Raw genomic sequence first — 12,384 nt, forward strand, 5'->3', positions numbered from 1 at the left:
ATGTGGATACACACAAGTTACCAGGGCACCATGGCAGAGCTACTCCTTTACAGTGTGTGGGTAAGGAGTCTTGGAATTCTGTCTAGACCTTTTTTCAACCTAACAGAGTTTTGAGAAAAGTTCATTATTTTCAAACAGGCCACTGTCTTCACTACACACAAGAAGATCAATGAAAAACTTGCACCTATAGCGATTATTTTATTGCCAGGGAAATCCTAAATGTTGTGGATCAGCAGCTGCTGAAACTGGTTAACGCTATACCCTCCTCAGATCCTTCTGTGTCTTAAAAAAATTTTTTTTATTGTAGTATAGTTGATTTACAATGTTGTGTTAGTTTCAGGTGTACAGCAAAGTGATTCATTATACATATATATAAACATAGATAATCTTTTTTTACATTCTCTTCCATTATAGGTTATTATAAGATATTGAGTAGAGTTCCCTGTGCTGTACACTAGGTCCTTGTTGGTTACCTATTTTATATATAGTAGTGTGGATATGTTAATCCCAATCTCCTAATTTATCCTTCCCTCCTCCTTGGTAGCCATAAGTTTGTATTCTATATCTATGAGTCTGTTTCTGTTTTGTAAATAAGTTCATTTTGTATCATTTTTTTTAGATTCAACATATAAGCAATATATGATATTTGTCTTTGCCTGGCTTACTTCACTTAGTATGATAATCTCTAGGTCCATCTATGTTACTGCAAATAGCATTATTTCATTCTTTTTTATGGCTGAGTGTTATTCCATTTCAGGTTCTTTTCCCTTATATGTTATTGCAAGATATTGAATATAGTTCCATCTGCTATACAGTAGGTCCTTTTTGTTTATATGTTTTATATATAGTAGCGTGTGTCTGTTACTCCCATACTCCTAATTTATCTCTCACCCCACCCCCACTCTCTCCTGTGGTAACCATAAGATTGTTTTCTATGTCTGCTTCTGTGTCTTTGAGCCATAACTGACCCAGAAAGCAGGTGCATGGAGCCACACCAAGATTACTGCATCATATTCGTTGGTCTCACAAAGGCCTCTGATATTCTCATTAACATTCCTGGGTCTAGTGAGCATTGAGGATGTTAGGACTTACCTTGAAGAGGGATGGCACGTATAAAGTAGCATGGCTAATGTGCTAACTGAAACATTTACATTACAAATGCAGTGAAACAGGACTTCAGAAGTTGAAATAAAATCCTTATTCGGTGTTTTTGTTTGTTTGTTTGTTTGGTTGGTTTTTGTTTTTTGGGGTTTTGTTTTGTTTTGTTTGCAGCCCTGTTTCTTCTGAACTAAAAGCCAGTGTTAAAATATGTTTCTTGTCCTTTGGGACACTCTTTAAACCCAGCAGGCCAGTCTAAAAGATCCCGTGACTACTCTGTTGATAACTGTGTTCCAAACTTCTCACACAGGAAGATATTGCATTTTGATCACAAGCCTAAACAAAACCACATCATCATTCCACGTGATTGCAGAAAGGAAACCCACACATACAGCCTGTATTACTTTGCTAGGGCTGCTGTAGCAAAATACCACAGACGGGGGGCTTAAACAACAGAAATTTATTGTCTCACAGTTCTAGAGGCTGGAAGTCTCAGATCAAGGTGTCTGTAGGGTTGGTTCCTTGTAAGGAAAGGATCTCTCCAGGCCTCTCTTCTTGACTTGTAGGTGGCTGTCTTCTCCCTGTGTTTCTTCACGTGGTCTTCCCTCTGTGCATGTCTATGTCCAAATTTCCCCTTCTTATTAGGACACAAGTCATATTGGAATAGGGCCCACCCTAATGACCTCACTTTAACTGGATTACCTCTATAAAGACCGTATCTTCAAATAAGGTCACATTCTGAGGTATTGAGGGTGAGCACGTCAACATACGAGTTTTGAGGGAATACAGTTCAACACATAACATAGCCTAAGATTTTCCTGCTTGTTCTGACGCTCAGAGCCATTGCTCAGTTTGGCTAATTTGGCAGTACACTCTTAGACTAAGAGATTAGAAGAACGAATCATGAAGTAACATTTTTTACAGCTCTGAAACCCAAAGAAGGGAACCAACAAGGCTTCAAACTCCAGACCAAAATTCTTGAGGGGAATGCTAATGCCAAAGTGCAAATCTTATGATTTAGCTGTAAATTACTCAAAAATAGTGGCAATCATATTGCCTAGGAGTAGTGTAAGAAAAATTAAACAGAACGTGGAAACAAGCAACATAATTGCATGGCCTTTTTTTAATATATAAATTTGTTTTATTTTTGGCTGCGTTGGGTCTTTGTTGCTGCACGCAGGCTTTCTCTAGTTGCAGTGAGCAGGGACTACTCTTCGTTGCGGTGCACAGGCTTCTCACTGCGGTGGCTTCTGTTGTTGCGGAGCACCGGCTTTAGGCCTGTGGGCTTCAGTAGTTGTGGCACGTGGGCTCAGTAGTTGTGGCACGCGGGCTTTAGAGGGCAGGCTCAGTAGTTGTGGCGCACAGTTGCTCCGCGGCATGTGGGATATTCCCGGACCAGGGCTCGAACCCGTGTCCCTTGCATTGGCAGGCGGATTCTTTTTTTTTTCTTTAAACATCTTTATTGGAGTATAATTGCTTTACAATGGTTAGTTTCTGCTTTATAACAAAGTGAATCAGTTATGCATATACATATGTTCCCATATCTCTTCCCTCTTGCATCTCCCTCCCTCCCACCCTCCCTATCCCACCCCTCTAGGCGGTCACAAAGCACCGAGCTGATCTCCCTGTGCTATGCGGCTGCTTCCCACTAGCTATCTACCTTACGTTTGGTAGTGTATATATGTCCATGCCACTCTCTCACTTTGTCACAGCTTACCCTTCCCTCTCCCCATATCCTCAAGTCCATTCTCTAGTGGGTCTGTGTCTTTATTCCCATCTTACCCCTAGGTTCTTCAAGACTTTTTTTTTCTTAGATTCCATATATATGTGTTAGCATACGGTATTTGATTTTCTCTTTCTGACTTCCTTCACTCTGTATGACAGACTCTAGGTCCATCCACCTCAAGACAAATAACTCAATCTCGTTTCTTTTTATGGCTGAGTAATATTCCATTGTATATATGCGCCACATCTTCTTTATCCATTCATCTGATGATAGACACTTAGGTTGTTTCCATCTCCTGGCTATTGCAAATAGAGCTGCAATGAACATTTTGGTACACGACTCTTTTTGAATTATGGTTTTCTCAGGGTATATGCCCAGTAGTGGGATTGCTGGGTCGTATGGTAGTTCTATTTGTAGTTTTTTAAGGAACCTCCATACTGTTCTCCATAGTGGCTGTATCAATTTACATTTCCACCAGCAGTGCAAGAGTGTTCCCCTTTCTCCACACCCTCTCCAGCATTTATTGTTTCTAGATTTTTTGATGAGGGCCATTGAGATGATATCTCATTGTAGTTTTGATTTGCATTTCTCTAATGATTAATGATGTTGAGCATTCTTTCATGTGTTTGTTGGCAATCTGTATATCTTCTTTGGAGAAATGTCTATTTAGGTCTTTTGCTCATTTTTGGATTGGGTTGTTTGTTTTTTTGTTATTCAGCTGCGTGAGCTGCTTGTAAATTTTGGAGATCAATCCTTTGTCAGTTGCTTCATTTGCAAATATTTTCTCCAATTCTGAGGGTTGTTTTTTCATCTTGTTTATGGTTTCCTTTGCTGTGCAAAAGCTTTTAAGTTTCATTAGGTCCCATTTGTTTATTTTTGTTTTTATTTCCATTTCTCTAGGAGGTGGGTCAAAAAGGATCTTGCTGTGATTTATGTCATAGAGTGTTCTGCCTATGTTTTCCTCTAAGAGTTTGATAGTTTCTGGCCTTACATTTAGGTCTTTAATCCATTTTGAGCTTATATTTGTGTATGGTGTTAGGGAGTGTTCTAATCTCATACTTTTACATGTAGCTGTCCAGTTTTCCCAGCACCACTTATTGAAGAGGCTGTCTTTTCTCCACTGTACATTCCTGCTTCCTTTATCAAAAATAAGGTGACCATATGTGCGTGGGTTTATCTCTGGGCTTTCTATCCTGTTCCATTGATCTATATTTCTGTTTTTGTGCCAGTACTATACTGTCTTGATTACTGTAGTGTTGTAGTATAGTCTGAAGTCAGGGAGCCTGATTCCTCCAGCTCCGTTTTTCATTCTCAAGATTGCTTTGGCTATTTGGGGTCTTTTGTGTTTCCATACAAATTGTGAAATGTTTTGTTCTAGTTCTGTGAAAAATGCCAGTGGTCGTTTGATAGGGATTGCATTGAATCTGTAGATTGCTTTGGGTAGTAGAGTCATTTTCACAATGTTGATTCTTCCAATCCAAGAACATGGTATATCTCTCCATCTACTTGTATCATCTTTAATTTCTTTCATCAGTGTCATAATTTTCTGCATAAAGGTCTTTTGTCTCCTTAGGTAGGTTTATTCCTAGATATTTTATTCTTTTTGTTGCAGTGGTAAATGGGAGTGTTTTCTTAATTTCACTTTCAGCTTTTTCATCATTAGTGTATAGGAATGCCAGAGATTTCTTTGCATTAATTTTGTATCCTGCTACTTTACCAAATTCATTGATTAGCTCTAGTAGTTTTCTGATAGCATCTTTGGGATTCTCTATGTATTGGCAGGCAGATTCTTAACCACTGCGCCACCAGGGAAGCCCCTTCATGGCCTTTTAATGCTGTTCTAAAACACTGTCCAACAAGCCTGACTAAGGTTCAGCTGACTCTCTAAGGGAATGTTGCCTGCTTGACATACAATTTATTATTGATTAGTACTCAGATACTTTATAAGTCTGTGAAGTTAGAGGTAAACCAATAGAAAACTGGTCCTGTGTGATGATTTTCTTTTCTGATCATTAGAAAAGATCTCAAAGCTTATGGTTTTATTGCCACTTAGGACATTAACCAGTTTTGTATGCACGGTAGCAATCTTATTTCAACATTCCTTTTCTTCACTAACTATATAAAGCCCCACTTCTCATATCCTCTTTGAATCAACTTCTTGACATTTTGGCTTCCTTACTAATGAATTAAATCAATAATTTGATACTGGCTTATTGTCAATTTGTCTAGGAATTATGTTTTTTGCGTTTTGTTTGTTTGTTTGTTTGTTTTGTGGTACATGGGCCTCTCACTGTTGTGGCCTCTCCCGTTGTGGAGCACAGGCTCCGGATGCACAGGCTCAGCGGCCATGGCACACAGGCCCAGCCGCTCCACAGCATGTGGGATCTTCCCGGACCGGGGCACGAACCCGTGTCCCCTGCATCGGCAGGAGGACTCTCAACCACTGCACCACCAGGGAAGCCGAATTATGTTTTTAATATTTTGAAAATTATACCTTGGTAGTACCCTTTTCAAGCAAAGATTATCAAGTAGGAGGCAGTAGGGTAAGTAACTACAAAATAGAGTGTTGTCATTGTTAAAATTAAAAGTTGGACAAGAGATGTAGGAACTGAGTTTATTTCTGCCAGCAGGGAAGCATGATACGACAGGTTTGATATGAAGTTACACTGTCTCAACAGGAAGTGTAAGCATCAGTTTTCTAAACAGTTTGAGAAAAAGAAAAATTCGTAGTCATACTAATTTAAAATTAAAATACCAGGCCAACATATAAATTTCAAGGTTCTAACTTATCTTTCTCATAGGAAAGTTTTAAAAAAGAGTTTGACCAAATTTGCACTTCTGGTCATCTGAATGTCTGGTTACCTAGTTGTCTCTGTGGATTGTTAACCAGTCAGTAAATTTGCATTAGAAATTTTGTTCTTTGCATATCTGACTCCAGTAGCTCATTTTTTATTGGTTTTCATCAGCCTGCACCTATGGGTTTCTCCGTTCCCGTTGAGGTTTTTCATTAACTGTGGCAGATCTGCAACATTTTCAGGAAAATATAGTCTTTCTAGTCCTTTGTCTGTATCATGTGCCGTCATGTATACATTCTGAAGCCAATTAGTATATGAAAAATATGTAGTATGTGTGAATTTAGATCCTGACTCCCCAAGAAGTAATATCCCTAATACTTTTGGACAAATGGCTTATAGTACAGCAAATGGAATGGAAACTTTTGGGCCCTCCATTTGCATGGGTCCTGTACGTACCCCAAGAGGGGCCCTAGCAATTTTGTATTCATAATTTGCATCATTTTTCTTAGAAAAGTCCCAACCTAAATTGTATAAACTGCAAACCCTACAAATCCTGGATTTCCCTCTTAGAGTGAACTATTGCTGATTAGATGCTATACTTAGCACCACGAGAATTAGTGAATGAATGAAAGAAGTGCTAAAGTGATGTTTTCCTCCCTAATTCGTGCAGCTGGGTGTTTGTGGTGGGGAGGTGAGGAGGTGGGAATTGTACAAAACCCAGCAAAGAAGCTCTCACAGAAGATTTTATCTAGAATGAGCCCTGACTTCTTTTACTTTTGTCAGGAACCGGGAGAGAGGGAAAAGGGTGAGTAGGAAAGAAATCCTACTTATAAAGGTCTCAGGGACTTTCAGGTCTGCTTAGGTGTTGGCCATCTATATGATATTAACTACTTCCTCATGTAAGATGTAGGAAATGTTATTAAATATCCTTTAACTAAATCTTCTGTCTTGTGGCATCAGTTTTCTTGCCCAAATCTTTCTTATTGACTATTTTGGAATTGTATACTATACAACTGTTGATGAGTAGCAATTTTGTGAGTTGGGATCTTCTCGATGTCAGATTGAGAGCTTATTTTTTTTTAATCTACATGCATAGAGGAAATTAGGAAATAAAATCCCTAACCTAGCTTGGGTGAAATGGGAAGTAGCTCTTTTATTAATAAAATCCCAAAGGTAAAAACAAATTTTATGAACTAGCACACTCTGATTAACTCTGAGGTTTTAGTTTTATCACAGATTGTCCCTTTCCTGAAAAGTATTGAAATGAGTGTTTGGAAAATGGAAATTCCACTAGAAAAAGATTTTTTTAGTCCGGAAACTATTTTTTAAAGTAGTTTCCATTGGAACTGCTTTGGTGTAAAAGTTACTGGAATGGGGCCTCCCTGGTGGCGCAGTGGTTGAGAGTCCGCCTGCCGATGCGGGGGATGCGGGTTCGTGCCCCGGTCTGGGAGGATCCCATATGCCGCGGAGCGGCTGGGCCCGTGAGCCATGGCCGCTGGGCCTGCGCGTCCGGAGCCTGTGCTCCGCAACGGGAGAGGCCACAACAGTGAGAGGCCCGCATACCGCAAAAAGAAAAAAAAAAAAAAAAAGTTACTGGAATGATTTTTAGTTTATGCTGCTAAAACCATTCACTTCTGAGACTCCTTTCTTGACTTTTTCACCCTCCCCATCCCTATTTGAGTTAAAAGTCTGTTTCCTCTGTTGTTCCTTTTCTGTACTAACTTCCAAATATTTTTTGCTTGGCTTACATTAAGAATTTTACCAACAACAGTGAACAAGATACCCTATGCTAAGAGCAGTCGGAAAAATATACAGTCTTTATAACCTGATTACACACAATTTTTATGCTCTTAAAAAAATCATTAGAACTGGTTGATAAGAGGGTGAAAGAAAATCGGTAAGAACTACCTAAAAGTTAAAGTATGAGAAGAGATGTTGGTTCAAAAATCTATTAAAAGAAAGAAGTTATCTGCTTGTACAATTTTTTTCAACCTCCCAATTCTCTTCTTCTGTACATATGTAATACTACTGACAGAACCGACTCCCGCTATGGTAGCCAGCCTCTGAGATGACACCCCAAAGATCTATGCCTTCCAGTATTCATGCATTTGTTTAGTTCCCTTCCTGAGGGAGTCAGGGCCAGCCCTGTGTGATCAATAGAATCCAGTGGAAGTGATGTGTGATTTCTGAAGTTACATCATAAGAGGCCTTGCAGCTTCTGCTTTGGTCTCATGGAACATTTATTCTTGGAGCCTTCAGTATAGTGTATGAAATATGACTAACTTAAGGCTACCTTGCTAGAGAGATCACATGGAGAGGCTCTGAGATTTCATGTAGAATGATTCAGCCATTTGAGTCATCCTGGCTGAGGCTTTGGATGCCACATGAAACCAGAGTTGAGCTGTCCCCACTGAGCCCTGCTTAAATTGCAGATTCATGAGGAAAATAAATAATCATTGTTTTAAGCCATTAAGTTTGTTATGCAGCAATGGATCATGGAAACACTCCTCTCCTCCTTTCTCCTTCACTTGCGAAGTGTTTCCTTAGGTGAGTGCACAGTGAGCAAGCCTGTGTCAGGTCAACTCAAGAAAAGGGACTTTTCCAGCCACTGTTGCTGGGGTACTTGGCTTATTCATGCTGTGAAGATATATGTTGTCAGGACTGTCTTCTGAGAGGTAACAATGTCACTTCTGTGGTCAAGAAACACAGGGGACCCAGACCATGTCTGGAGCCTGTGGTCAGGTGCAAACCCACAACCCAACTTTTTAATACAGATGAACATCTACCTGTTTGGCTGATCATGAAGAGCAGCTTTCTATAGAAAAGAAGTCACAAGAGTATAAGTAGGAGGAGGAATATAAGCAGAAGGAGCGACCAACTTCTGTCTGGACTCTGCGGAGTTAGGGCTCCAGCACGTGTGCCCTTTCCAGGACCTGCTTCCCACTTGTGTTTGCAATATAGAACTCATCCTTATGGCTGCAGCAATTAGACCAGGGGGTGCACAGTTGACCGGTGGGTAACCATTCTATTGATTGGCCAGCAGTTTATCTGGTTATCTCCCTTGAGAATCTGAACTAAGATATGAAGAAATTGTAGTATGCACTTGGACAGAAAGGCCATGAGGAATCAGGGTGGGATGACTGTTCTCAGCTATGCATATGCTTTTCGTCAGGGGTGATGGTGGGATGGGATTTAACAGAAAGGGGATTTTATCGTCACTTTTGTTTAAGGGTCCCTGAAAAGATCACTGTTGGATATAGATTTTGTTTTAGGTTTGTCTCTCATTAATGAATACTTCAAAACTACAAGAGTTTTAGGGATTGTTTCTCTAAAATTAGTTTTGTTGTTTGTTCATTAAGAGGAACAACATCACTGTGGGACAGAGCTCCATAGGCATCAGAAGGCCTAAGCAGGTACTTCTTTCTTTCAGATGAATCAGAAAGGAACAAATTTAGGAGGAGGGAGCAATGGACAGCACAGGCTCTGGATTTTTATAGAACCTGTCTAACCACTCTCATTGTGACCACAAGTTAGTGCCTTCACCGCTGTGGACCTCTGTTTCCTCCACTGTACTATGAAGCAATGGATCACAATTTTAACCTTCTATGAATGTAAAACATCTAAGGGTCTTCTAAGGGTCTTATCCAAAACATCCTCACATAGACTTTTCATCTCACTCTGAGGAAGAAAAAGTGTGTACCGGGTGAAGACTCTGTTGCCTAAGATCTGGAACTTAAATTTACAGTAATTTCTAATACTTGAGCACATGCACTTTTCTTCCTGATTGTGCAATAAAAGGCAGGAAGTGAAAAGGGGAACATTCTTAATGCTCGAGTTAAGTCAGAGGCTCATTTAGGACATACACTAGATGTGAATTAGTGTGGGAAAGCAGAAAGATAACCAAATTTGAGCCTAAACTAATCTGCATTTGATGTCTGACCAAATGCCAAAATACTGTGCTCAGAGAATTAAACCAACAACTTACCTTTTCTATTACACAAGCAATACATGTGTATTGTAGTAACATTCAACCCAAGTATAGCAAATGCTAATATTTAGTATATATTTTTAAAAATATCTTCAGACAAACCCTATACCATTTGCTGAGAACAGATCTGATAGTTTATATGGCAGTGCTTGTGTCCTCCACCAGGCTATAAACTCCATGAGGAGAATCCCTTTACCATTACTCTTCCCGCCATCCCACCACCTCCGCCCCACTTTAGTCACTTTCTTTGGGAAAGAATAGGGAAAGGTTGTAAATGTTTCCTTCACTAGTGTGCAAGCATTCATTCGACAAACGTTTTATTGAGCAACTAGTGTGGAGTTGAGCAAGGCTTGGGGGATTAAATAAAAGAAAAAGACAGGGCTTTTGGTCTCAAGAAATTCACAGTTCCAATAAGGAGACGATACAAAAATAATTATTTTTCTAAGTTCTTGTTCAATTTTAGAGTCATTCGTGGAAATTCTAAGAAAGCACATAAGAGAGGGCAAGGAGGTTCGGGAAGGTCTTTGGGGAAATTTCCCGAAGAGGTGACACTGGCCAGACGTGGGGTCGGGGAATGGGTGACGAAGAGTGAGGCATACGAATCTTATGGCCCTTCCTGCATCAGCAGGAATTCCTGTTCCCTCCCAATTGCACCACAAAACTTAAGTCTAATGTTCAACTACGGAGCCCTCCCGAGTCTAGAACTTGGAAACTGAGAACCTAGGGCAAAAAGACCTGGCTGCCGAGGCTGCACTCCGGCAGCTGGACAGCCCCGCTGACTCCTAGGAGGGGTGGGGCAGGATTGGGGGCGGGGTCGGCTGTGAGTGCATCTGGGCCGACCGGGCCCGCCCCTGGGGGCTGGCGCAGGAGCCGGGCGTGGATTGGCTGTGTGCGTAAGTCGGACTCTCTTCATAGGCCGCGCAGGGCTGCTCGCGGGACTTGGATTGGCTCCCAGGGCGCTGAGCGGTCATTGGCTGCGGTGGGTCGTCAAGGCGACTGAGAGGAAAAAGAGAAGGGGTTTGGGGCCTGGCAGGCGAACCGAGGCTGCGGGCGGCTTGGCGGTTCCGCGGGGCGGTGTCTGGAGAGCTGCGGGGCCCGGACCTCCGGGGTTCACGCCACAACTCCAGGAGGTGCCTGAGCCAGCGCGCCGGCGAGGAGTAGTGGCTAGTGGGACCCCGCGGGCCGGGACCATGGGCTGCTTCTTCTCCAAGAGGCGGAAGGCTGAGAAGGAGTCGCAGCCGGAGGGCGAGGAGGAGCGGCCGAAGCAGTACAGCTGGGACCAGCGCGAGAAGGTAACCAACGTCCCATAGCGGCTGGTCTCAGCCTTCCCGAGCCGCTCGGCAAGGGTCCCCAGCGGCCGGGCAGCGCTGAGGGGGTGGACCCAGCAGCTGCCGCTCTTGCGCGCTCGCTCTCTCCCGCGAGTAGTTGAAGTCGGAGTGAATGACTTTTGGGGGAGCCGTGAAATTCAGCGTCAGAGAGGGCTCCACGGAGGGCGGTGCAGCGCTGGAAGGGGCCCTAGAGCTCATTGTCCAAGCAGATGGACCCTTCGGGCTTTTCCTCCTCTGTGCACCCTGCCCTCCGGTCCAAGGATGGACTCCAGGGAAGGAAGGAGAACCCGGAATGCCCCAAATCTCACATCTCGTTTCGCTCGCAGAGCCGAGCGGGGTTTTGTCCAGTCCTCGAGTTACACATGGGACTGATCTCATCTCTTTCGCGGCTTGTGTTCTTTCTGTGGTTGTTTTCTCTTTTGTCTGCCCTAGCCAGTAAATCTCTTTGGTGCCTCCTGATATATTACACTGCTGAATTTTCTCAATGACGAAGTGGACCGTTTGACATACAGCTTTGTATGACCTCCTCTTCCACTTACCCGAAAAGAATAATGAAAATGTAATCAGCCTTGGAATGTGTGTAAAGACCGTAAGATGAAAATAACCAGCATAAGCCAGGCAATATTTTACTGTTGCTTTCATGAATGAAAATGCCCTTATTTTTACTTTTCTATATAGCCAGAAACGAGAAAGCTTTGAACACGTCCACTAGTCTTACACAAAGCGCACTTAGTCATAAATTTCATAATGCTTCCTCTTTCTACATAGTTCTCCATTTGTGTTTAGTAAAATACGTTGATAGATCCATCAATTATTTTTCTCATCCAAACGAAAAGAAAGACTTTTAAATGAGTGTTATGAACAGTTAACTCCTTGCTTAATAAACATATCTGTATCCATGACTACTTTATAGTAAATGTCTTACTAATGTTTTGATTTCATAGACCATCCCACATGATTTCCAGTCCCCAGCAGAATGTATTCACATAAACTCGGTTCTCCAAGTGTCAGATTTTAAAAATTGGACGCTTTTTACAGACTTCTCAGCCCCATCTTTCTGCCCCTGTTACACAGGGTTGCATGGTCTGTTTATTAATTCTCTTTTATCCATATTTGATAGCAGCATTTTATAATGTAAGAGTGGAAAATACTATATTTTCTGTCTGAAAACAACCCTTTTAAAAATTCTCCTAGACTATTAGAGAAAGAATTACCAGCTTACATTTTGAGACAGTGGAGATACCACATTTCCCAACATTGCTTTTTCTTTTGGGAATTTTTTCTTTTTCTTCTGGAATTACTAAGAATTCACTCTAGGGTACCTCTAATTTATGATAGCCTGCTAAATTTTATGTGATTTTAAAGATTTTTTTCTAGCTCCTTAGCTCTCATGAGGTCAGTATGGGTTGTGTGCAAATGTTCTGTATTAGTCCAGTGATACTTTTACTG

General features: G+C 41.6%; 1 protein-coding gene across 1 annotated transcript in view; it reads left to right on the forward strand.

Moving 5' to 3' along the window:
* Positions 1 to 10,599: 10,599 nt before the first annotated feature.
* Positions 10,600 to 12,384, forward strand: part of RP2 (RP2 activator of ARL3 GTPase) — a 45,166-nt gene continuing 43,381 nt past the window's right edge. The window contains exon 1 of the mRNA XM_082610013.1: positions 10,600 to 10,899. Within this exon, the coding sequence (XP_082466139.1) occupies positions 10,798 to 10,899 (102 nt within the window). The 5' untranslated portion in view covers positions 10,600 to 10,797. The remainder of the gene's footprint in view (positions 10,900 to 12,384) is intronic.

Source organism: Mesoplodon mirus (genome assembly GCF_964341445.2).
Source record: "Mesoplodon mirus genome assembly, chromosome: X".
Lineage (NCBI taxonomy): Eukaryota > Metazoa > Chordata > Mammalia > Artiodactyla > Ziphiidae > Mesoplodon > Mesoplodon mirus.